Here is a 24,510-nt window from a genome sequence, read left to right as displayed (position 1 = left end):
GATAGTAGAATATGGCCTATAAGAAATTGTCCGTTTGTTTTTAATATAGAGATGTGATTCTTCATGATGGCAGATATTGCTTCAAAACTGGAAGTTTCAATATATTTTAAAATGGTTCTAAGAATTTTGTGTTTTATCTGAGTTCTCAAAATTGTCTCAAAAATTGTCTCAAAATATCTATCAGAGTTTCCTACACTCATGTTCAGTCTCCTTTTCTTTTTACAAGGCATTACATGTGGACAGAAAATGCTTCCTCACTATCTCTAATAGCACAATCCTTGGAAAAAAGTTGTATTTCCTTTCATCTCAGCTTATAAGAAATTCATTACAAGACACATAGTCTTTACTATGCCAATCATTTTAACATTTATTAAGGCATAACACACGCATAAGACAAAACACTTCATGAGAAGAGCTAAAGCTTCTTCAAATCCACATGCAAGGCTTTATAGAAAGGAAAGGAGACTAGATATAAAAGTGTAATTTTGTGTAACAAAAGGATCATCATTTCAATCCATATTCTGATGAAGACAAACCATTCATGAACCATTCAGTATCTTGTTATATCTGACTTACTGTTACATAAACATCTTTATAAATGAGGAGACTAATAAAATTGTGGCCACCAATATGAATTACCACATGCCTCCTGATGAGCAAACATATCTGGTGTATCAGATTCCTTCATTCTGCAGTACTGCAGTTATATGCATAACTGACAGTTGAGCAGTATTTTTCCAGTTCATATTTATTCTAACTAAAAGTGACACGATTTTTCTTTGGATGCTGTTGTCCTCGGCGAGCCATAATGTTGTTTCCATAGTTGTGTTTAAGGAATATGCTGGGTAATTCTTTATTTAAATCACTAATTATCCTGTGCTTATGATATCCGCACCGAAGACAGCGTTCTCCTCTTCATTTATGTGAAAATTTCCTCTTTAGCCATATTAAGCAAGTTTTAGAAAGATCAGTAGATTTGAACTTACCAAGAGTCATGAGTTTCATCAGGTGTAGTTTAACACCAAGATCAAACAAGATACAGAAAATCTGCTCTGGATAGTATCTCTGCTTTAACAGCACATCACCTCAGGAAGTACTTACTCCCCCTTCACTATGACATCAAATTAGAGGTGTACCTACCTAGTATTAAAAAACAAGCAAACAAACAAAAAAGCTAATGTCAAAAAGATCGGTTAACCTGGCTTCATTTAGAAAAAACGGACAAAGTTGTCCCTGATATAACCCGAGTGAGGTTTATGTTGCCAAACAAGGAATGAATTTGACCCAGAAAACAGTGCTGTCGGTTACATACACTAATATCCAAGGAATGACTACAGACCTGTTAGTTTAAACTTTGCGTTTCTGTATTCCAGCATAGCACATAGCTCAGTAGAAGAGCAATGTCCTGGGACTAACGCAACAAATTTTGTTATTAGATTTGGCATTGGCTTGACAGAAACTCTGAACTACCTTTATCCTCCGCTTCCACATCTGTCTCGTCTAGATACACAACTCTGTATGCCTGACCACACTGGAGAAGTGCTGCGGGAGGCGGCGAAGGAGGCTACAAAACGACCCTGCGAGAGGAGGAGTCCTGCGGCCTGGGCGCCGCGTGGGCCCGTTCAGCACTGGACAGCTCCGAGCGCGGCGCAGAGCAGAGCAGAGCAGCGCGGCCCGGCCCGGCCCGACCCGCCGCCGCCGCCGCGCTCCGCCGGCTCTCAGCGAGGGGCTTCCACCGCCCCTTGAAGCCTCATTTCTTCTCAGCCATGCAGTGATCACTTCCAGCCTCTCCCCCATCCCAATCGCTTAAATTTAAAACTCTCCTTCCTCTCCAATTCCGGTGACTGCAGCCGCCTCTTCTGTTCAGGTTCTGACCAGTCTCTAGCTGCTACAGCTAGAGAAGAAAGGCAGAGAGGACAATGTGCAAGTGCTAGAAGACAATGCTGAAATAAACTTTTGAATAGCCAAGGAAACTCCACGGAAGGAAATGTGAACAATAGGGCAAAGACAGCTCTCCAAGCTAAAAAGCACATAAAAACTATTCAGGGAATAAGCTATGAAGTTACAAGTAAAATTGTACATACACAACCAAACATCCTGATTAGGAAGTTTCATAATAACCAGCACAGACAGACAAGTATCAGCACCTCTATCCATCTCAGTCCTAGCCACAGTTCAATTGTAAGCCAGGATACACTGAAACTGCTTTCACGAAAACAAGTTTGAATACAGTTACTTTAACAGCAGTTTTTAATAAAGTATTTTCCTATCAGCCCAGGACAAGTGACATGGATATATGACATTAAGTTCATTAAGAGGATGGCTAAGATCACATAATTAATTGAAGCCTCCTCGTATCTATTTAATGAGAATGATTTCCTGTTACTCTGGATTACAACCAAGCTATAGAAGTGACAGATGAAGACTGATCTACTTCCTGCCAAAACCTCTATTCAGTAACTTAGCAATTATTTTATCCATAGTTGAATTTTGAGCCATATCTTACTCTTGAAAGTCATTAGACATCAGATATTCAGTCCAAAGGAATAATTCAATTTTAGCTGCCAACCTGCAACAGCAAATCCACCAATGATAACTGCTGGTGTTATCTACTTGCAGACAGACAGTTTATACAGAGTTAAGGCTTGGTAACTTAGCAGCAATAATGCCCTGCATAAAACTGAAAACAGAGTTAAGTCTTGGAAGTATAGAAGTTGAAGACAGCAACTTTTAACCCTGCTCTGTGTCAACTCCACTTCTGGGTTTTGGTCAGAATCTATAAAATATTTTCAGACTACAGATGTTTAATTTTCAACGAGCATGATTCTTCCAGGGACTTCCTGGGAGCTTCTTCTATTTATGCTGGCCAAAACCCTCATCTTTCAGCCTTCTCCAATTACACAGTATCCTCCAAAAGCCAACAAGAACTGGGTAAACTAACTGGTCTTTCATGTACTCCCCCCCCCCCCTTCTTTTTGTCTCAGAGAGCAGGAATATGAGAATCAAACTCTGGCCTCACTGAAGTCACTGAGAACTCAGTCATCAACTTGAATATAACTAAGATTTCATTACATATCTTTTGGATTAATCTCACTTTTGGTTCCTCAGAGCAAGAAATTAGCAAACAATCCTTAAATAAAATGACGCTATCAAAATGAGAAGAGTTTTCATACCATACATGTAACATCTGTCTCCCATTTCCCTCATGAAATCCTGCTGCTTGTAAAAACAGCTCCCCAGAAGCACCCCAAATTCAGACTGTTTTTATTCTGTCCACAGCAAATACACATACATCATTAAGGAAGGACTGAATCAACACTGAAAAACCCTCAGTTTTGGCACTGTAGTTGAGGATCACTCATTACATATTTCTAGCCTCCTGGTTAACACTATAAATATAGAGTACACAGATCAAAAATATCTGAGAGAACACATGGCAGTAATCTCCTTGCTGTAACATACCCAAGCCTTTATTTTGGGCATTAGTGAACAAAGAGCTTGATTTTGTTAATGTTAATCCTGGACAGACTACCTGAAATAAAACTAGTATTAGGCTCAAGTATCAGTGGGTAAATAATCACTGATATTATACTACCACATATCAGAATCCAGCCTATCATTATTTTTAATCCATCTCATTTTACATTACACTAACATGACTTGACACAATACCTGGCTTCTTTTTTTTTCCCTTTTACAAGAGTGAGTTTTGATTGATACGTAAACAAAATCTATCCCCAAATACATATTAGGCTTTGATTTACAGATCTTTTCCCACAAATGAAGGTGCTGACATTATTTGCAACACATGGGAACTGGCTCTTTCACTTTTTAATTCATTTTTAACCTAACATTCATGAAGAAACAAAAGATTTCTCTTTTGTCCTTCCAAAGACACAGCATGCTCTTCACATCATTTTATTTCCTATAGCTCCCACTGCAACCCTTAAACTGTACAATCTACATCCAGAAACATAACAGAAGACTCACCGCCCAGGAATCTCACAAAGCTAGTGTTTAAATTTGTAATAAAGGCAGCCCCTATGGAAAAGAAATCCTACAAAATTTAAGAGGGAGAAAGAAAGCAGTAGAATCCAAGAAAGGTTACTCTAAAAACCTGTAAAACGTATTAGTGAAAACTTTGCATGCACAGAATTTCAAAGCACGGATGTGATTTGTGATTGAACTCTATCAAACATTTCCATAAGGGAGGAAATCATTCAAGCTATGAAATTCAACCATGAAATCACAGCGGTACTTCCATATTAGGAACTAATACTCTAGCTTTCCACTGACCTATTTAGCTTTAAAGTCTTAGGTCATTCATAAGCAAGCTGGATAAATATCAGATAATTACACGAAGTGGACTCTCTGTACCTGCCAAATTAATTATTCCAATACAAATGCCATTATTTTTCTCCTTGTCCACTGCAGAAGGAAAGTGTCAAATCTGCGAAGGGCATTTTTAGTAAGCATTTCTTTTCTGTTTTTAAGAGGCTGATTATGAATTACATTCAGCCAGGTTTGGTCTCACCCTTTGCTACTCTTAAATTTCATGCATATTTGGCAGATGCATCTCAATTGTACTTTGCAATCACATTTATATTCCAGTCTTGTCCTGCTGGTGAGTAAGGACTGCCATAAGAGACAAACTGTGCTAGAGTGGCTGGGTAGATTTACATATCACAGTTCAACTCTGTGTACATACAATCTTTATCCTCAATTAAACCTCAAGGTGGGCTTGGAATGATAATCTCCAGGAAAGCAAGCCTGAGGTACCGGTGTCCCATCACACAGCCCAGTCATTTTATTTGCTGTCCCTCTCAATAAGCTTCCTGAAGCAAATCTGCTCTTACATAATTAGATTTGTGTGAGTAAACTTATCTAGTCCAATATCTTAAAACCTGCTCTCTTCCCCTATTATGCCAGAAGCCCTTTAGTGCACCAGTTCTATAAAGTTTGTCTTTCTTGAACTTGGGTGATCAGAGGCACTCACAATATTCCTATTGAGTGTCCTCCCCCGGCATTGGACAATTTTATTTCTTTGACAGAACTAGAAATCTTTCATCTTATGTATTCCTACAATATATTTGCTCTCTTCAGAGTAGCATTACTTTCACAACTTAGAATAACTCTGCAAATCAATAAAAGTACGCAGGTTTTCCCTCTCATCTATTTCAAGTTGAGCTGCCAGGACCCAGAATAAATTCTTGTTAGTTCTCAATTCCAAGACCTTCCACTTTGTACTTTTAAATTTCATTTTATTTCTCTTACTTGAGTTCTCAAGGTCCTCCAATTTTGCCTGCTTGGTATTCCTCAGTACGGGTCATGTTTTCCAACTCTCTGCTATCAAATTTCACCACCACACTCCTAATTTTGGGCTAAACAAATGAGAGAAAGATATGTGCAACAAGGGGAAAAGCAAGTGCAGAAACATGCAGAGTCCAGCCCAAGTCCAACAATCTATCAGTGGCAAAGCTGGGAACAATACAGGTCCCCCAGTTCCCAGCCGCATACTTGCTTTACTACCTAGGAATACTCTTCTGATCATGTATGGGGACGAACTCAATAGGCTCAAAAAGGTGATATACAGGAATAACTGACAAAATTGTCTCTTCAGTGAATCACACCAGGGACTGGTAGTCTCATTATGACCAACTCAGGAAAGCTAAATAAATATAACTATTCACGTTACTCTGTTACATGCAACTACTTACCCACAATAACTCTGAGAAGTTGAATACATGCAGATGGCAACATTTTGTGCCTTGTTTCTTAGGCAAGCACAGTTTCAAAGCATCTCCAGGCATAGAATGCATGGGGGTATTAACAGGACTGCCTGAACTGAAACTCCATAAGCAATAAAATTCAGAGAAACAGCTTAGTTAATGCTCAGAACGTGGTCTGGCAACCTGCCATGCATAAACACGAACTGAAACCAGGGTTCATGCCAAGATTCTTAGCTTTCAATTTCATAGAAATTCCTTGTATGGTTTATACTAGATTCTTTAAGTTCATTTAACTTTTTTTCTCCACTCTTTTGCAATCTAATCCATAGCTAGTTGAACCTATTACCTTTTTATATATAAGCATTAATAATGTAATAGACATAACTCCAAGTAGAAGTAATAGAATTAGTCTGTTCATATAATTTTGATTAAAGACAGAAGACAAGCCTAACAGTAAGAAGAGACTTACTCTATGCCTTACGTGCCAAGCTTCTATGAACAGAATGAGATGCTGCAGTGTGACCTACTACAATAACATGTATGGCTATTCACATAATAAATGCTTTCCAAGACTTATAAGAATTCATTTCACATTCAGGCGTCAAATTTGTGCTCAAGCTCCTCTTAAGCCAAAGGATCTCTCTTGACAGATTTGATTGAAAGTCCGGGTCTTAACATTTGTTTCCATAATATTAAAAGGACTAATTTGGCTTTCATATCCCTGATGCCTACTTTTCCAAACCTAAAATCTGTACAAGGAAACAGCTGTTGTTCCTTCCCTTAGACTCCACTCTATTATTTTTCTTTTTCTAGTAATCATAATATTGACTTAGTTTTTATTTTTTAGATGCTTAAACAACAGACTAGCCTCAGTTTAGTAGGTATTTGAGCATTCAAGCCACATTCATTACTTAGATTAGGAAAATAATAGATTCTGTATTACCACAGACCCTTTCTACCTCTGTTCTTTCTTTTATACAGCTTCAATACATGGTTGCGAGGGAGAGAAGTACTATTATCCCCAACTGTAAAATGGGATGCAAGACACAAACCTTACTTTTTTGTCATTAGTCACATATAAAACCCATGGCAGACCTGGAAAAAGGTGTGAAAGACAGATAAGAATATCAAGTTTAGAATATTTAGAGCATATTAATACATCTGACAATACACCAGTGTTGATGCTGGACAATATACAAGACTGCTGACAGCATGTGCTTCACAACAAATCCATCACATTGGTTACACTATTCACTTACAGGCTTTGCTTGTTTTTCAAAATTAAGTACAGAAATATTGCACAAATTGTGTTCAAACCATGTGAAAAGATTGTATTATAAAGTGTCATTTTAACTAGATTCCTTGAGGCCTTTTGAAAATGTTGAAAGGTCGTCATTACACACTATTAAATTCAGACAGCCTTAAAAATCAGTCTGATTACATGGATATAACGCAGGCTTCAGATAAGGTGCATTTCTGTGCTCTCTTTTCACAGAAGAGTAATGACTGCTGGGTCATTATGTGCAACTACCATGCTGTCTTTGCCCAAAAGAAATATGGATCATACCAAAAACAACAAAAAAAGACAAAAACAACCAACAGTTGTCTTCTCAAGTCAGGCCATAGTAGACGATAGCTCAATAAGGCTGACTAACCAATTTTGAGAAGCATAACTGACACAGATGAGGGAAGTCCAATATCAAATTTTATATTTAATTATATACCATAAACACACACAAAAAAACCTTTTGGGAATGCAACATTGCAACAGATTATACATGCACATACATGCAAATACATGCAACAAATAGTTTAACATGACCTCTCCCACAGCAATCAAATCTCAGCTCCAAACATGCACTGTTCCTCCTACAGTACATACAGACACAGCTACCTAAACATTTATGCAACTTTATTTACATAACATGACATAAAATTCAGAAGACTACTAAAAGTAATTATGACTATTGCTCCAACCTCGCCTCCGCTGATTGACAGGGCGCAAGCTAGACCTTCCACTCTGTAGTAGCGGTAGTGCCAGGCCCAAGAAGGTATTGGCTCCAACACCTAACTTAAATACTCTGGCCTCCTGCGCAAAGCCTAACCTGAGAATTTCATCCAGTAATGGCATGTATCTGACACTGCACAGGGATGGTGGTAGAAGCCATTAACTCTGAATGTCTTCACCTGGTGCACAGGACCTCTCAGAAAACTACAATGCACTAACAACACTTTGGGTGAAAATAAGTTATTAAGAGTTTAGTTACATGTGCAAGCTGTTTATATTTTCTTTTTTGAGAAAGCTTAGCAGGCTTATACTATTAATTTGCCACATAAAATAGCATAAGGAAGCTTATGCTATTAACTTGCTGCATAAAAGGGTTGATGGATAATAAAACACATTTGTAGCATGTTGATTTTGAAGTAATTAAATAGAATCATTAAGACAGCTAGGTAAAGAGATACCCGACCTCTGCACAAACTTTATACTATTTACTTCTGCTTGACAGAGAACTTGTTAAGAATTTTCACCATGAAAGGTTCTTCCTATAGATAGAGTTTTGAGGCTTTCCAATTTTTGTTAGCATTGTTGGAAATTCTAAAAAAGCACTTTAAGGTTTCACAACTGAAAACTGCAACTCTGCAAATTGTAAACCTTAAAAACAAAGTTCTGGTGACCAATACTGAAAAACAAAAGAACGTGATGAACAAGAAAGGGGTAATCTTCATGGACATCTTCCACAGGAACAGGGATAATGTCTCTGCCTCTATACTTGTGAAATTTGGGGGAGGGAAATGGAAAGAGAGACTGCAAGGACTCCAGACGTCAAAAAAAAAAAAAAAAGCATAAAATGAAATGATAACTTCAAGCTCAGGGAGTACAAATTAATACAAGGTCTCAATGGGGAAGGAGACTGTTGGAAGATGTAGAGAGCACCTTGCCAAGATTCTGTCACTAATTAAAAAAAATTGGACTTATTTGTCAATCCTTAATTTAATTTAACATTTTTGAATGCTACCAAATTGTCATATCAAGTTGGATTTAGAAATTACCAAGCGAAATCTTTAGCCTGCATTCTAAGAGACTAAACCGGATAATCACAAAGGTTCCTTTGGAGCCTAGTAAAATCTGTGAATCCTTATTAACTGTAGTATTCTCTTAATAAAATACTGCTACTACATAAGCTCCTGGAAACGCCTATTATATGAGAACTTCAGCAGCCCCATTAGGCGGACGTCATCATCATGAGCACTCACAAACATATGTGCTGACATATCTGGCAATACCATCATTAAGGCAATACTTTGTTATATTGAGATTCTGAGTGCAGCATGATATCTCAGACGTTGAGATGACCAAACACATTAAAATGTCTAAAGTTATGTAAAAGAGAGAGCAGTATTTAAGAAAAAAAAAATCAGACATCCTGCCTGGACCAAAAAAAAGTAAATTACAGAGAATTCACAAGGTTTAGTCTATAAGAGCTTGGCAGAGCCAGGTCACGTTTAACTATAACACCTTAATCCTCTTTTCAAAGTTAGATACGATGTTGAGACTGCAGAGACAAACGCACAATATCAAAGTTTAACTTTTCAACATATTATAAGAGATCAGTTACCAAAAAATACATATAGTCGTACAGAGCAACTGCTAGCCTGCTATGCTCTTCTTCCAGCTTAGAATCGCACCGCAGCCACAGTGCACAAACCCTGTGCTTTAAAGGATACTTAACAACAGCGTGCCAATGATGAACACCGGCAGTCGTGTCCCCCGGCCCAGCAGCAGGCAGTCTGCACCAGGCCTGGCGGTGGGGGCTCGAAGATACCTTAGCCAGCGTACAGACAACAGAAGCAAAGGGAGCTCCACGAACGCTGCATTTACCATTAATGTTGCATTTCCTCTCCCCTGTCACCGGCCTGCTGCACCCAATCGCATTTGAACTAGGGGGATTCAAGCTTAACCCCTTACGCAGTACATATCTTTAACAAAAAAAGAAAATGGTTTGTTTTATGCACACGCAAGCTGCAACAGGTCTCAAAGTTACCCCTGTTTCCAATACTGGAAAAAAAAACCCTGACTCACAGCATAGCTTCTTGCAACCCCACACCAGCGTCAAAACCCTTCGTGAGCAGAACCGACAAGAAAAAACACAGTTTTCCACCGAATCCGCAGGCAGCAAAAGCTTCAGCGTTTACCACCTTGCGGCTCGAACTGGTAAACGTCCCCCTCTCACGCACACGCCAGGCTTCACCGTTTTACAGCTAACGAGTCTCCCAAGCAGCAGGCGCGGAAACTTTTCGCGAAGTTGCCGCCCAGAGGAGAGGCGCCGAGCGCGGGCGCAGGCTGCGCGGGGGCCACGCGGGGCGCCGGCGCCTCGCGGCAGCGCCCGGCCGAGCAGCAACCGGTGGCGCCAGGCGCCCGCGGCGGCGAAGCAGGCGCTAGACCGAAGCGGTACTTACATCCCTGAATTTGTTCCAGTACTTGTCCTTCTCGTACTGCGAGACGGTGCTCAGCCATTTGTCGTTGTCCAGGAAATTGCCGCGGTTGCTGCCACCCGTGATGACCTCGGGGTGCCGGCTCTCCGCTTGCAGGAAGCACCAGGCGGCGATTACCAGCACCGCCGACATCTGCAAGGAGCGGAGCGGCGCTGAGCGGCGCGGAGCGGCGCGGGGCCCGTCACCCCCCCCCTCCACCCCCCGTCGCCGCCAACTTCGGGCTTTCTGCCCCCCTCACGCCCTTCGCCAACTTCTGCCTGCGGCGCGGCCAGGGCCGCCGAGCCCCCGCGGCCCCTCCACCCGCGGGGAGGAGAGGGGGCAACAGCAGCACTAGGAATTGCAGTGAAAATAAAGCAGGTCGCCCCGGGGGGGGGCAGAGACACCCACTAGAGAAAATTAAACCCCCGACCCCCCCCCCAATAAAGCCTCCGGTGGGGACCGCCCGTGCTGCCTCCGCGAAGTTTGGCGGCCGGGCGCGAAGGAGGGCCCTACCTTGGGGCCGGGGCTCCGAGCACCGCCGCCTCCTCCGCGCTGTGCCGCTGCCGCTGCTCGGGCGGCGGGTGGCAGAGCCGGCGAACCCCGACAGGCTGCGCCGGGCGGCTCCGGGCGTGTGGCCGCGGCCGTGTGCGCGCCGCCCGCCTCGCGCCTCCTCCGCGCCAGCCGCCGGCGTCTGGCGCCACCTGCCGGCTGGCCGCGGCGCCGCCGTGTGGGCGGGGCGCGCCTGAGGCGCCGCCGAGGAAGAGGGCGGGGCGGCCGTTAACGGCCGCTCTAACGGTTCCTTAACGGTCTCCCGCTGAACCCGTTACCCCCCGGGGGAGAGGGAAAAGGGAAGCAAAATCGGGCTTTAACCGGCAGCTGCTACCTCTTCCCCTCGCGCTCCCACGCTCGTGGCGAAATCCATGGCACCGGGGCATGTGCGGCCGCAGGGCCTCTCCCTCTGAGGAAAGGGGGACCTGGCCTTGGGCAGGCAGGAGGCAGAGGCCTGGGCAGCAGGTTTATGGCCACCCTGGTCCTGAAAAGCCAGGGGCAGCGTGGCCATGGCATAGGGACCTCCTCAGGGTGGCAGCAGGGCCAGGTGTGCCGTGGGCAGCTGGGGAAGGCTGTCCCTGAGGAAGACTGGGGATATCCCTGTCAGTGAACTCTTAACTACTGCTATAATCTGAACCATTCCACAGCCATAGTTTGCCTTAAAAAAAAACAACAAAAAACCCAAACCCCCAGCAAACCCCAGTTTTTATAAGCACTGGGCAGAGTGTGGCTGTCTTCAGGCAACAGTTTTGCAGTATCTAATGAGATTTCAACGTCATAGAAGTTGTCCCAAATTTCTTTTAGTTTGGATGAAGAGCTCCTTTTGCTTGGTCAACACATCCCACACCATGAAGAGATTTCTGCATGAGTCCCACACCAAATAATGAAGTAGAGGATCTTTCGCTGCCCAAGCTTTCAGAAGAGTGTAGGGGGAAGGCCATCTGCTTTCAAAAATAGGAAGGAGAAACAGATACAGGGAGATACATATTTTTTTAGGAATTAAGGTGAAAGGAGGAGGCCTTCTTTAATAAGAGGAGAAAGATCTCCATAATCAAATGAGGAGACGGAGAAGATGGGCAATTTCCCACTTCTGGGTCTGCATGGTTGTTGCTGTATCCATCTGCAAAGACTTACCAGAAATGCACTCCTCCACTTTGTTCTGAGCATTTTAAGTAATGGGAGGTAGGGAAGTTTCACATCCTAATTCAGTCTTAAAATAGGGAGTGGGAGCTCTCATTCTCTGCATCTGGATGAGAGAACTCATCGCCTACTAATTAATATGATGCCCAAGAATAAGGGCATATACTTTTGCTGAACATCCATCTTTAATACAGCTGCATATTGTTCCATATGATATTTTTCAAATGTTTCTTTCACCTGTCTTGTAAATACTGCCTTTTCTCTCTCAGGAAGCTAAAAAATGGGGTAAATTCCCACTTTTTCACTCAGACATGTTAGGGGTTTCCTCAGTAGCACAGGAGAGGGTCAAGCTTATTGGTTTTTTTTATTGCTATATCTGTACATTGAACTCAGTACAGAGTTCTGTTGCTAGCTCTGTTGTTTAAATACAATTCCTAAGTACCATGTAACCACAATAAAAGCCTTTGAGACTGAAAAAACAGTGAGGGTTTATTAATTTTAAAAGCAGAGAACAAGCATATGCCCACATAAGTACCGCATATTGCATTCTCTCCTTGATGCATATAGAATCTAATAAGTAGTTACAAGCCTGCAGGAGGGCAAAATATAGCCCAATAAAAGCAACAAATAGAAGAAAGACAAATAAAACCCTACATATTTGGATGTAAATCCAGATTCAGGCACCTTGCTCCACCTTCACTTCTATTCCAGACTATACCATTCTTCTGATGTTGGTCCAGGATAAGTATTCCTCTCCAACATCTCTCTCTTGTGCACAGGCATTCCTATAGAACTGTTAGTTTTGGTGACAGATGAGGTTTATATAACTTCCTCCTGGCAGGGTGAACACAAGCTTTTTCCTTTCTTACTTAGATTAAGAGAGTTCTGTGCAGTTTGTTCTGTATGGGCCTTTTCTGTAAGGCTTTTAACAACAGAGAATTTGTCTTCTCTGCACAGCTGTTAAAGATCTTGCACCATCTTAAATCTCATGGTTACGAGATTTCCCCAGTGAGTGTACATGTGACTCATTGCCATTCAACTATATACAGTTCTACTTGACTCATGCCTTCCACCCCAGACATTGCTGCTTTTCAGCACTGTCATACACAAACCACATTATCTGCTAAATAATCTGCTGAGGCTTTCTAAGCTCAAGGGACTACATGATTGTCTGCTAGTTTTATCTGGATGCACTAGTTATTACTTTCTTGACCCCAGTGGAGGTCAGACTGATTTAATCTCCAATTAGCCATTTCTTCAACTTATGAATTGCCAGGCCAAACTAGTAAAAAGCAGCAGCACATTGCTTCCACCAAAACTTGTGGAAGTTCTACCTACTATACAGCAATAGTTAGTTCATCCATGTAAAACACACTCGTTAGCACAGCTTGACAAATTCAGTCCTTCAGTAACTTCAGCACAGTCAACTTCACTTAGTATGGAACAGGCCGATATGCTTGCCAGTCAAACACCTGACTGATATTGCGTCAGAAAAGTGTCTTCATTTATTTAATTACTTCATAATCCCATATTCAAAACATGGCTAATCTTTCTTGAGCTAGTAAAGCACAGGCTTCCTGCTTAATCCTGACAGCAATCTCTATCATTCAGCAGCTGTAGTGTTTCACCTCCGTGCTGTTTATCATTCACAACTAGAATTGAAACACCCTTGTCGGTTATTTTTTATCACTGGACAGTGCTATAATTGTTTCTAGTTTCTGATCCAAGAATATAAGATGAGGAATCTCTCTATAGGAGATGACTCAACTATTCAGCATTTCAGATGTAAAAAGCTCTTTTGTTCCAAGTTAGAAGAACTAATGAAAAGTTAAAATCTATTTTTATCATGTTTGCAGCTGTAAAAAGTGCCACAATGTTGTTTTCTCATATCAATGGTGTTATTTGCTAACTCACCTGAGCTGTGTAGATCATTTGATCAGAAGCTGTAATTATAACCATGCCCTGCCAGCAGCTCTTCCTCATGCTAACTTGTTTAAGTTGCATTCTGCAAGCAGAATCTTCTGGTATAGAAAGCATTTTACACACAGAAGAATCAAGGGCCCAGTCTCAGCCCCAGCTTAATTCCCCGTGCAGAGGAATGTTATAGTTGTCTTAACAGGGCACTTAGGGACTTTCAGCTAGTAGAGAAAGCCTTCAGTAACAATCTTGCAGACAGCATAGCTGAAGCATATTAACTTTCTCCAAGACCAAAACAAGGATGACTTGAGAACTGTCAGCCACTCCTGTTTTCCTTAAAGCTATATGGAACTTGTCCCAAGTCACAGATAAGAGGAAACATGTCTGAGGCTGCAATCTTTAAGGGTATCTGTGTGCCCAATGGCCATGATGTGACATACAAGACATATAAAAGACAGTACAGTTACGTTATTCCACGTCACAACAATGGGAAAAAGATTAAGTTTCAATACCATGAGGTAGGCTGGTAAAGGCAGTAGCAATAGCACATCAGTATTGTAATGGAAAGAATTCTGCTTCCCCCAGTCACACTTGCACGGCAGCAAGACTCACTTTTTCACCTTCTCAATCGCCTCCCATGGTACTTGAGGCAGTGGCTGCAGGCTTTATTGTAAAGCCTTGAAAATATGTGGACTTTTATTGATGGTTTTCCCTCTCCTCTTCTGAGGCACAATTACACTCTCTGTTTTTTTAAATGTTCACTCAAGAAAGAAAATCTTTACAATAACAAATGTTTAAAGTACATTTCTGTACCATATAGAGTCCTTCACTACTGGATTAGGAAAATTCTTTTCTTGCAATTGAACTAGACTTAAAAATATATCACTAAAAAGGTACATGCGGTGATGCAGACCTTTATTTAACATCCCTTTTTCTCTTCCATATGCTGTTGTATCTTTTTAATAGACAAGAGTTTTACTTCCTCCTGTGACTCTCATGATTACAGATTCAGCTTTGTTAGCTCTGCTAGGCAATTGTGCAGAAAAACTAGTTTAACCTCTGCAAAAAGTAATTGTTGGCTTATACAAAGTTCCTAACATATTTGTCCATTTTACAATAGGCTGTAGTTCTTCTCTAAAAATACTACAGTTACAGGTTCTAATTTGACCTCTTTATTCACTACATCTGCTCCTGGCCTCTTTATACAATACAGCCATATTTTATTGCAACAGTGCCTGGATTTTTGCAAGAATTTGCTAAAGAATTACAATCAGAAGTACTACAAGTATGTTATATGGCAGGAAAATCATGGAGTTCTAGCAGGCAAAGTGGCATCCACTACCCTGCAGATATTGCAGCTGGTGTAACTTGTGTTCTCTTCCTTCTGAAACACTTAATCCAACCTCAGTGATTTTAGTGCAACAGAAACATCCATTGACGTGAAAAGATCCTACAACATGTTTTGCAATCCATTCGCTAGCACGTATTAGTTGTAATATCCTAATTAAAGTGAATTGAAATATTAGCAAGTCCTGGGAAAAGTGAAAGGTGATCACAATTTGTAGTAAAGATGCATGTAGAGACAAAATAACCCAAGCAAAAGAAAAATAAATAAATAGACTAATTAGCTACAGAACTTGGAGACATATTTCAGGACCATGTTTTTGCCTGCCTGAAAAACTAGCTTGCCTGCAGTTCTCTAGAAAAGGAAAGAAAAAATACTTTTAAAATCGAAAAGACTTATGTTCACAAAAAGGTATAATCAACGACAAGGTTACATTTAAACTGGAAGGTCAGATCCAGACCACAAAGTTTCACTTTTGCCTTCTCAGACTATCCTTCTCAATTTCTTCTTTCATCGGTAGAAAGAAACAGGTTCTTCTGAATGGTGAGTCAGAGCAGAAGCATAACCTAGCCATTACGAATTGTTTTCTGAAGGATGTTATTGACTTCACAAGGGCCTACAAAAAGAGGCACACTAGGTAAAAGTTAGGCTTTGTGATTACTACCCTCAGGACCTGCAGACTAACATCAACAAATAACTTTATCCACATGACTCAGTCCATTCAAGTCATATCAGAACATTCATTACTTTTAAGACTGCTTTTAGTAGTACAGGTAAAATGGGGAGAGTTGCAGATAATCCCTGCATATTTGACAAATGGTTTCACTTTCTTATCTTTCTAGTAATCATATTCATCATGGTAAAAACCATTTTACAGCATTTTACAAAGTATCTTGTAAAATGGCAAACTTATTTTATAGTGTCTTTTATTACTATTGGAACTTTTATCTAGGAATTACATCACAAAAATGGGTTAACATAAATATTGTAGTAAAGAGTGCTCAACATTTAATGACAGAATTAACTCTGCCTGTGCAGCCTTCATTTGCAGATGGAAAAGGTCACTAGAATTAAATTTGTCCTTTGACTTCATTCTGAACAGGACATGAAACACTGGGATGAAGTTTTGTAGAGCTGCAGCCTGGAAAATATCATCCCAACAAGACAACATGATGTCTTTTTGAATAGGTAAAAGTAAAGGTTTGCCACTATCAAGCAACCTTAATGGGGAGTGCCTCAAACCCTTCTCATAATGTATGGACAATAATAGAGATTTAGAGATTAACATATGGAATATTGCATGGGTTTGTTCAATGTTTAGCACAGTAAGACCCTGTTTTGAACATCTGTGAGATGCCACAGTACGAAATAATAATGTATGATGCCTACCATGTATGTTCACTAACATTAGTAGTCAAATTTCATAGATTAAATTTGCACAGAAGATGGAGTATCAGTAATAGTGAACTAAAGAAATTAAATTTGCATTCAGATAAAAATAAAAGTCTCAAGTCTGCTTGTTCTTTCCCCAAATTATCATTTTCTTCTTTTATTACTTTATTTATGCCATTTTTGCTATCCCTTTTTTTCTTTTCTCTCTGCCATGATCTCATGTAGTCTTAGCATTTTGAGCTCTCTGTAATTCTTTGTGATCATTCCTTCCATGCTTCCCTTTCTCCTTTTATTTACTTCACTCTTCCTATCACCTTTCTCTCTTGCTCATATAAATGCATACTAAGATCCTTACAAAAACAGCAGCTTTCCTGTAGATTTTTGGACCAGTCTGGAATCACTGCTGCCTGATGGACAGAGTCCTAAAATGTCTTTCTACTTCAGAGGCCAAGCCTGGCATCAGTCTAATTAGATACAGTTAACATCAGATTTGAAATTTGCTCAGTAGTGTGAAAACAACAGGAACCGGGGATTTATTGTATCAAACAATCTTCTGGCTCCTCGCTAAACCCTCTTTTCTTTAAAGAAAATAAAACAAAAAGAGTATTGATGTATAAAGGTGAAAACAATAAAGATGAGCCACAGAGGAGCAGTAATGGTTTGCACACCCATAAACCGTTCTCAGTCCTTGTGGCTTTGATGTTTCTAATGGGGGATAATGTTAAAAAACGTGTTAGAATGCAATACCCTAAGATAATGTAGAGGAACCATTGTCTTTCCTCCCTGCCAATAGATTTTAGGCCTGAAACTGAAGTTCTCTAGGGAAGCTGAGGATTCTCTTCTCCAGTAACTTAAACCTGTATGGAAAGCCAAATGCTACCTTACCCAGGCACCACTGAGAGGCATTAGGTGTGGCGATAATTGAAGGAGAAGTAACAGGTGCAAGACGGGATCAGCATCAGTGTCTGCTGGCAGCCAGGATGGCTGTAAGAAATTTGAGAGGTAGGGATAATATGCCCCAGGTCTGGCAGTAGACTTTGGGATACCTGATTCTCAGAGCCAGCTTTAGCCCTTGGGATACTGAAGGTGACTGATACAGATATGCCATTGGCTGGGGTCCCTTTTAGGCTCCGTATCTACCCCAGCACAGTCACTGCCTAAGCATCGCAGAGGCAGACCCTGATCCAGCTAAACAGTCTTGCTGCTATAAACAATCAGTTCAGTCATGTGGAGAATTGTCCTTTAAATAGGTCCTTGCACGTGGATTGTGTTGTATGAAGGACCATCTCATGCAGTGCTGGTCAGAAAGTGAACAAAAAATGAGAAAGAATTCCTGATAGCTTCCTTGCCTTTCAGCAATTGCTGAATTCTCTATGATAACAGGATTACAGAAACAAAGAAAAATAAACTCCAAATCCTAACAATACTCTTAGGGGCAGGATTTATAAAGCACCAAAATGCCTTACCCACAGTGACACTCTCCTGAAATGTGGAGGGTGCAAAACTTCACCTTGTATCAGCAAGTAGGGAGACTGGCAAAAAGAAAGGCAGGCAGACAGCAGCCTTATTTCTCACAGTAACCAATTTTGAAGGGCTTGATGTGCTTTCAGTTAACTCTGACCAAGTTTGAAACTGTATGAAAGAAACCTGAGGAGTACTTCACTCCACGCAGAAATGAAAGACAAGTGTTTTTCAACACGGAGTACAAAAAGAATAAAAGAAATTGTCCGCCTTCTAATACAGCCCAAGGTCTTGCAATTCCAAGGTATGTCGGGGGGACTGAATCAACCAAAGGAGGAGGAGGAGACCAACTCACAACTGAGAACAAAGCCCTGGCAGAGAAACTGCAGAAGACCTAGAATTCTTCTCAGACAAAGCAATTAGAATCTGCCAAGCAAAATTCACACTGCAGTGAAATTTATGGAAGGTGGGCTGTGGTTCGATTCCACAGGGAGTAGAAATGATCTACTAATATTTCAAGAAAGGAGGCCTAAGGCAAGAATATATACAGAGCTCAATATCAAAGCCCATGCAGAAAGTAACACAGGGAGGGGCACACAATGCCACAGACTTGAGCCAAAATTCTGCTGATGCCTGGAAAGAAATGCAATAATGACAAGAGATTATATAATTCCACATGCCCAAGCAGAGCTTGTGCTGCAACAAAACCCATGACAACATCATTAGCAGCTCAGAAAAATTCTTCATAGGAGCAGTGAACAACACTGCAGCAGAAGATGAATGGACTATCCGCTTGAGAGGAACTGAGATGTATTAATTTTCAGTTGGATTCTGGTGTACAAGCCAGTAGGATGCCCAAAACAGTACTGTTAGCAAAGAAAGAAAAAGGATACAAAAACACAAGCAGGAGAAGCTAAATGACTGTGGTTCAGAGCATTTTAGTGGTGAGCTCACACCTTCTCTTAAAAGGGTTGATCAAATGTACAGGGACATGATCTGGAGAATAGCTACAGATTGTATTTGCTTCAAGGGGAAAAAAAAAGCCTATTGTTCCATTCCTGCTCTTGATGATGCTCCTGGAAAAAAAAAAAAAGTAAGGAATCCAAAAAAAGTAAGGAGGATATGTGAATATCTTTCAGGGATAGGGGAAGTTTTCAGAACACAGGAAAAAAAAAAAAAAGATAATTCAACCTAGGAAGGTTCCTTTCTCTTAGGCAGAGAAATTAAAAAAAAAAAAAAGAACTAGATGCTTTGCTCATTGCTCTACTGCAAGAGGACTATTCCCCAAAGATGGGAAAATGGAACCTTTTCCTTATGAGTAGACCCAAAGGAACTAAACACATAAACTGAAAATGTTTTTCACAAAGGTACAAAAGTGCCTGAAACACAATACATCTTACTTCTTTGTGCATCATCAGGCTCTGACATGGGTCTGCAGGGAGGGAAACAAAACGTAATGTAGGCAAGATGACTTCTGAAATTCTTTCTATATTGATTAGATGGCTTCTTGAAGTCTTCCTGGCCCTATGACTGTGATTCCTCATTTGTGTACATTCAACATCCCTCCCACGTAAGATGCGTCTTCTTCCATCCTTCCACAGACTTTTGATGAAAAACATAACAATTGCATGATAACACAGGAAATATCAAGATTTTCATGGTGGCCAAGGGAAAAACATAGTAATATAAATGTCCAAGAAGCTTTAGAAGTGATGAAAACTAACACTAAAAGACCCCACAAATAAAATTAAGTAGATTCAATGCAGCATAAATAATACATCTGTGAGAGAAGCTAATAGAGCCAGGAAGATTATCCAGTGACATGATATACCTGTTCCTCTAGCACACAAAAAGGTATGAGAAATTCTTCAATTAATTAATTACAAAAGGGTTCTTATGTTTAAATATGACTTCTGAAACCTGAAGATTATCTGATGGAGATGGAATTTGACTTGCTGGGTGTCAGAATTCGAAGTGGAAAGTTCTGATTTTAGGAAAGAGAGCTATATTACAGATCTAAATACAGGCTAGCCCAGTTGGAAACCAGATGTCCATCTCGCAGAATGCAAATTCCCTACACCCACATCTAAGGGGCTGGAAGAAATGGGAACAGTGCTATTCTGTCTGGACCCAATTCTGATCTGGCAAATGTACCTTAAATTGCCAGTCATATCAAACTAACCAATGTATCTGTAACCAATTTATCTGTAACCAGTGTATCTGGGACACCATGATAGAGCAAAGTTATTTACATGTTTTCACCAAGAGACTAGTCAGTTCTTTTTCTCTGGAGACCTCTATATCAATAAAAATCTGGTAGCAATATGCTCATATAGAGAAGGAATTTTTCACCTCAGTCAAAGGTTTAATATCTTTCATAAGTACTTTAGGATCCTAAAGTTAGCTGAAACTTGAGCATAAACAACTTACTGCCATTGCCAGAGGGCCTGGCAAATAACCTGTTGAGAAGATTATTTTTTCCCTATCTACAAGTGTAGAATTCTTGGTTGCATGCACACACTCTGGAGCATTTGACAGGCGTGCAACAAAGTGCAGAGCTTGATTATATCCATGTTTTTCTAAATCCATTTTACAAAAACCCACTGTTTCTGACCTCAGATGAAGTATAAACTGCAAGTTCCAAAGCTACAGCTGAGATCCTCCTAAAGAAAGCGGCCCTGAAGAAAGAAAATAGTACTATTAGCACAAGTCCGGTCTGCATGTTCCTAGCCCACATGCTCATTTTAAGGAGATTAGTAAATTGTTAAAGGTGTCAAGATAGTGATCCCCCAAGGCTTCACAGAAAAATATGCTAAGATATACACAAAGGTGACTTTAAAAATTGAAAAGTCTAAGAGAAGAGCTAAAGTCTGGCCTCAAAGGGAGCATGAGCTAGTAAATATTGTCACCTATGCCAGCGATAGAGACCACACTGAGTGAAAGAGCACATTAGGAGACAATCACCATCGTACTGATGCCACATAAAAGGAATTGCCTGTCCTCTGCTGCCTTCTACAATAGAAGAATTTAACAACAATGACTAGAAACAACTATATAATAGTTATATTACTCTCTGTTCCCTTCCGCAGTCTTCTTGCAAGATGCTACAATTAAATAGACAATCCTATGTCTCAGTTTATTTTTCTAGATATGCAAATAATGACAAGCTCAGTAGGTTTGGTAGGTGTGATTTTAAGCCCTCAATCTGAAATGTGACTTCAGACTCCTGACCAATATTTCCCATTATCTCTAGTCCAATGTGTTGTTGGGAGAAAGCCTCAAGAGAACAAAGAACCTGCCAAGACAGACTAGAGTTTTTTCCACACTTCACACTGTGAAATTAAAGAACAGCACTAGCAAAACAAGGGTCATCACTTGCTGACATTTTATTCAACAGAAAACTAAAAAAGTTTGCCTGCATGGTCAAAAACTAAAACTTCAGAGACACATAGATAAAAAGTCACATAAACAAGGTGAAAAACCAACAGTATGGCTTGGGTCCCAGATTTATCCCACAGCTCTCACTCGAGACAAGAAAGGGAAACAGTGTCTCTAAATCCTAGAAGGAAGGAAATAAGGGCACCAAAACCTGACCCTTTCTGGTTTAGAGTGGTAACTCTGTTTTCCTGTATTAGGAATAAATGCAAACTGTTACTTTCCTTCCAAAATTCAAGAAGTGTATAATTAAGACCAGATCTTTACATCCTGGTTTATGCCTAGCAAATATACAGAGACAGGGAAAGCATGTGAAATACAACTAAGGAAGAGCAAAACATTACTTAAGGTCACATGGGAGACCACTGAGCAATATATTTTTCTCAACACTGGATAGAAAAGGTACAAGCCCTCTGTCTAAAAAAAAAAAAAATACAAACCACCCTTTCAAGTGGTGGGATTTTTGCAGTTGAGATACACTGCAGTTACAGCATTAGGCCATGAATTGTCACAGAAAAAACATAACTTACAGCCTTCATAAATAGAGGGGTGAAACGGGATAAAATATAAGGAATAAGCAAAATTTCTGGAGATATAGAGGTGCTAAGACTCAGATACCATTCAAAAATCAAGTTCAGTCTTGTGGTGGGTCTAAATGTCTCTCCATTGAATATTTAAAGTTTATGCTTATAGTTTTTATTTCAATATAGATTTTATTAAACAAAGATTACTCACTTCATTTTTCTTACAGAAGTTGTAGAAGATTTTCAGAGGAGTTGTGCTGAGTTAAAGAGTAGGAGTATTTTGCAGTTTTGCAGTCATTGGTCTGAATGCATTGGTTTTTGCACGTACCTCTTCATAGAAGAATTCTTTCAGTTGTTTACATGATTATTCAAAAACATTGAGAATTTTATTTTTACAGGGGATGTCTAGAAGTGCCATTCTGGGCACTTGGACCAAGGCCAATTGAAACCATGGTTTATCTTGTAAATGACCTCCACTTTTTCCTGCCTGGGAAGGTGGTTCTTAATAAATTCCAGCCAAGCAAAAATATAAGGTATTTGTCAAAGTGGTAATGAATCCAGCAGCAGTGTAGAAGGAAACATCTTTGTGTGTGAAGGGTTGTTTCCTTTCTGTGAAGGAAACATCTCTGAGGGAGCAGCAGTTCAGGGTACGCTTCAACCTGTGATTGAATATTCTTCCTGCTCTGTTTGTTGTAGAACAGATAAGCAAGTTATATCTGTAGCAGAGTTACAAGTCTTACCAGGTGGAAATGAATGGTTGAAGAAGGAGCAGTAAATAGTTTAGTCAAGCATTAGAAACACTCTCTTGGGAGAAATGAGTAGTAAGTACAGATTAGGATTGTTTTATTTAACACTTTCATCCATTACCTGGTAAAAGGAGCATACAACCCAGTACTAACATTTGTAGAGGATACTAAACCAGGAGGGGTCAGGATAATGAAATACAAAGAGATCAAAAAATAAAGTTTTAAACTGATGAAGACAAGTAGAAAACAACATAATTTCCTCAAGACAAGAATACGTAGTATCTTAGGTAATATTACGAAAGAATATCTCAGGAAATTGATACTATGATTATAGTCTCTACTCATTTAAATAACCCATACACTTCCTAAATGCAAAGTTCTTGGAAGACCCAAAGTTCCTTACATTAGTCATAGATGTTTTATAACACAGACAATATATTCTTTGATAAAGACAAATACAGCAAAGAGAAAATAATTCACAGGAGATGTCAACAAATTAGCATCTTATTTGAAACCTATCAAGAAATATGAATTAAAATTATATTTCATATTTAGTTTAGAAAACTGGCTTACAAAATGAAACACAAGGTGATTAAAATGTATAAAATGATATTCTTTAGGGCCCGATTTTCAGAGGTTCAAGGCATCTAATCCTTCCATGGAAGTCAAGAGAGGCTTGAAGGTAGTGACATACATAGTTATCACAACATCTAAGCCTTCAGAAGGTAAAGGACGTTGACTTTCTGCATTCACTCATGCAATGGTGCAACATGGGCTGGGAAAGGAGAGAGACAGGAAGGACTCTAGCTTAATAAATATAGGATGAATATAAATAAGTATTGTCTAGCACTAAGATCTAATAGACTGTGCAATAAACTCCTGAAGGAGACATTGGAAGCCCCGTTGTTTGAGACTCTTAAGAGCAGAATGATTAAGGCATTGGTGAATATACTCAAGAGTACTATCCCACAGTGGCAGAGGAATGGACTAGAAGACAAAAGAGGCAATTTCTAGCACTTCCAGGCAAGGAATTCCATCCCCAGCAGCCATTCAAAAAACTCCAGAGAGGCAAGGTTATTTCCTATGTACATAAAATTCACGTATGGGAATCAGAAACTCTTGTATTCAGCATAAAAATGCACACAGTTGTGCGATCTTAATACAGAATATAAATAAACAGTGACAGAGATGCTTAAGATATACACGCAGCAGCTGACAACATATTGCCTTCAATGTATCTGAATACAAAATGGAATATGGCTGCTTTGTCTTGCATTCCTTTCGGTTTTTAAGCTTTTCCACACTCTTCAAGGGTTGAACAATTTTTGCAATTCACTTACTTTTAGCATTAAACAATATCAGCAATGAATTTACATCCAATCCTTACTCCAAATGGACTTTCTTAACAATTAAAATTTGCGTTTAAAATAAAAAGTTCCAATATTGTGACACTCAAAAGGCAACCAAAGGTTTGCGCTGATTATAAGTAGAAAGAGGAAAGAATGTATTATTCAAGGTCCAGAGCTTGCTTAATGCAAGATCAATTTTGTTAAGTGTTGCTTAGCAATGGATTATGAGTGCAGATCCTGAATATTAATGCAGGGAAGGTATGGCAGGAATTCTGGTGAAAGTACACTTTAAAAAGGAAAGGATTTTCCTGGTGAACCACAGTTCCATAAACAGAGAGTGCTCACCTCTTCTTCACCTCTTGCATCATTTATTGGCTGCTGAGCCACATAGACAGGAACTTTTAGATCACCTTTGTTGTTTTCCAAGTATGTACCCAAGATGCTGAG

General features: G+C 40.0%; 1 protein-coding gene across 1 annotated transcript in view; it reads right to left on the bottom strand.

Annotated features, from left to right (window-relative positions):
- The window catches only part of SPOCK1 (SPARC (osteonectin), cwcv and kazal like domains proteoglycan 1), a 320,719-nt gene extending 309,932 nt beyond the window's left edge, over positions 1-10,787 (bottom strand). The window contains exons 1-2 of the mRNA XM_067304911.1: positions 10,719-10,787; positions 10,191-10,358 (exon numbers count right to left, since the gene is read on the bottom strand). Coding sequence (XP_067161012.1) covers positions 10,191-10,358 — 168 coding nt within the window. The 5' untranslated portion in view covers positions 10,719-10,787. The remainder of the gene's footprint in view (positions 1-10,190; positions 10,359-10,718) is intronic.
- Positions 10,788-24,510: the final 13,723 nt, after the last annotated feature.

Source organism: Apteryx mantelli, chromosome 14, assembly GCF_036417845.1.
Source record: "Apteryx mantelli isolate bAptMan1 chromosome 14, bAptMan1.hap1, whole genome shotgun sequence".
NCBI lineage: Eukaryota > Metazoa > Chordata > Aves > Apterygiformes > Apterygidae > Apteryx > Apteryx mantelli.
Note: the sequence above shows the minus strand (reverse complement) of the source record. Positions and strands in the feature narration are given on the sequence as shown.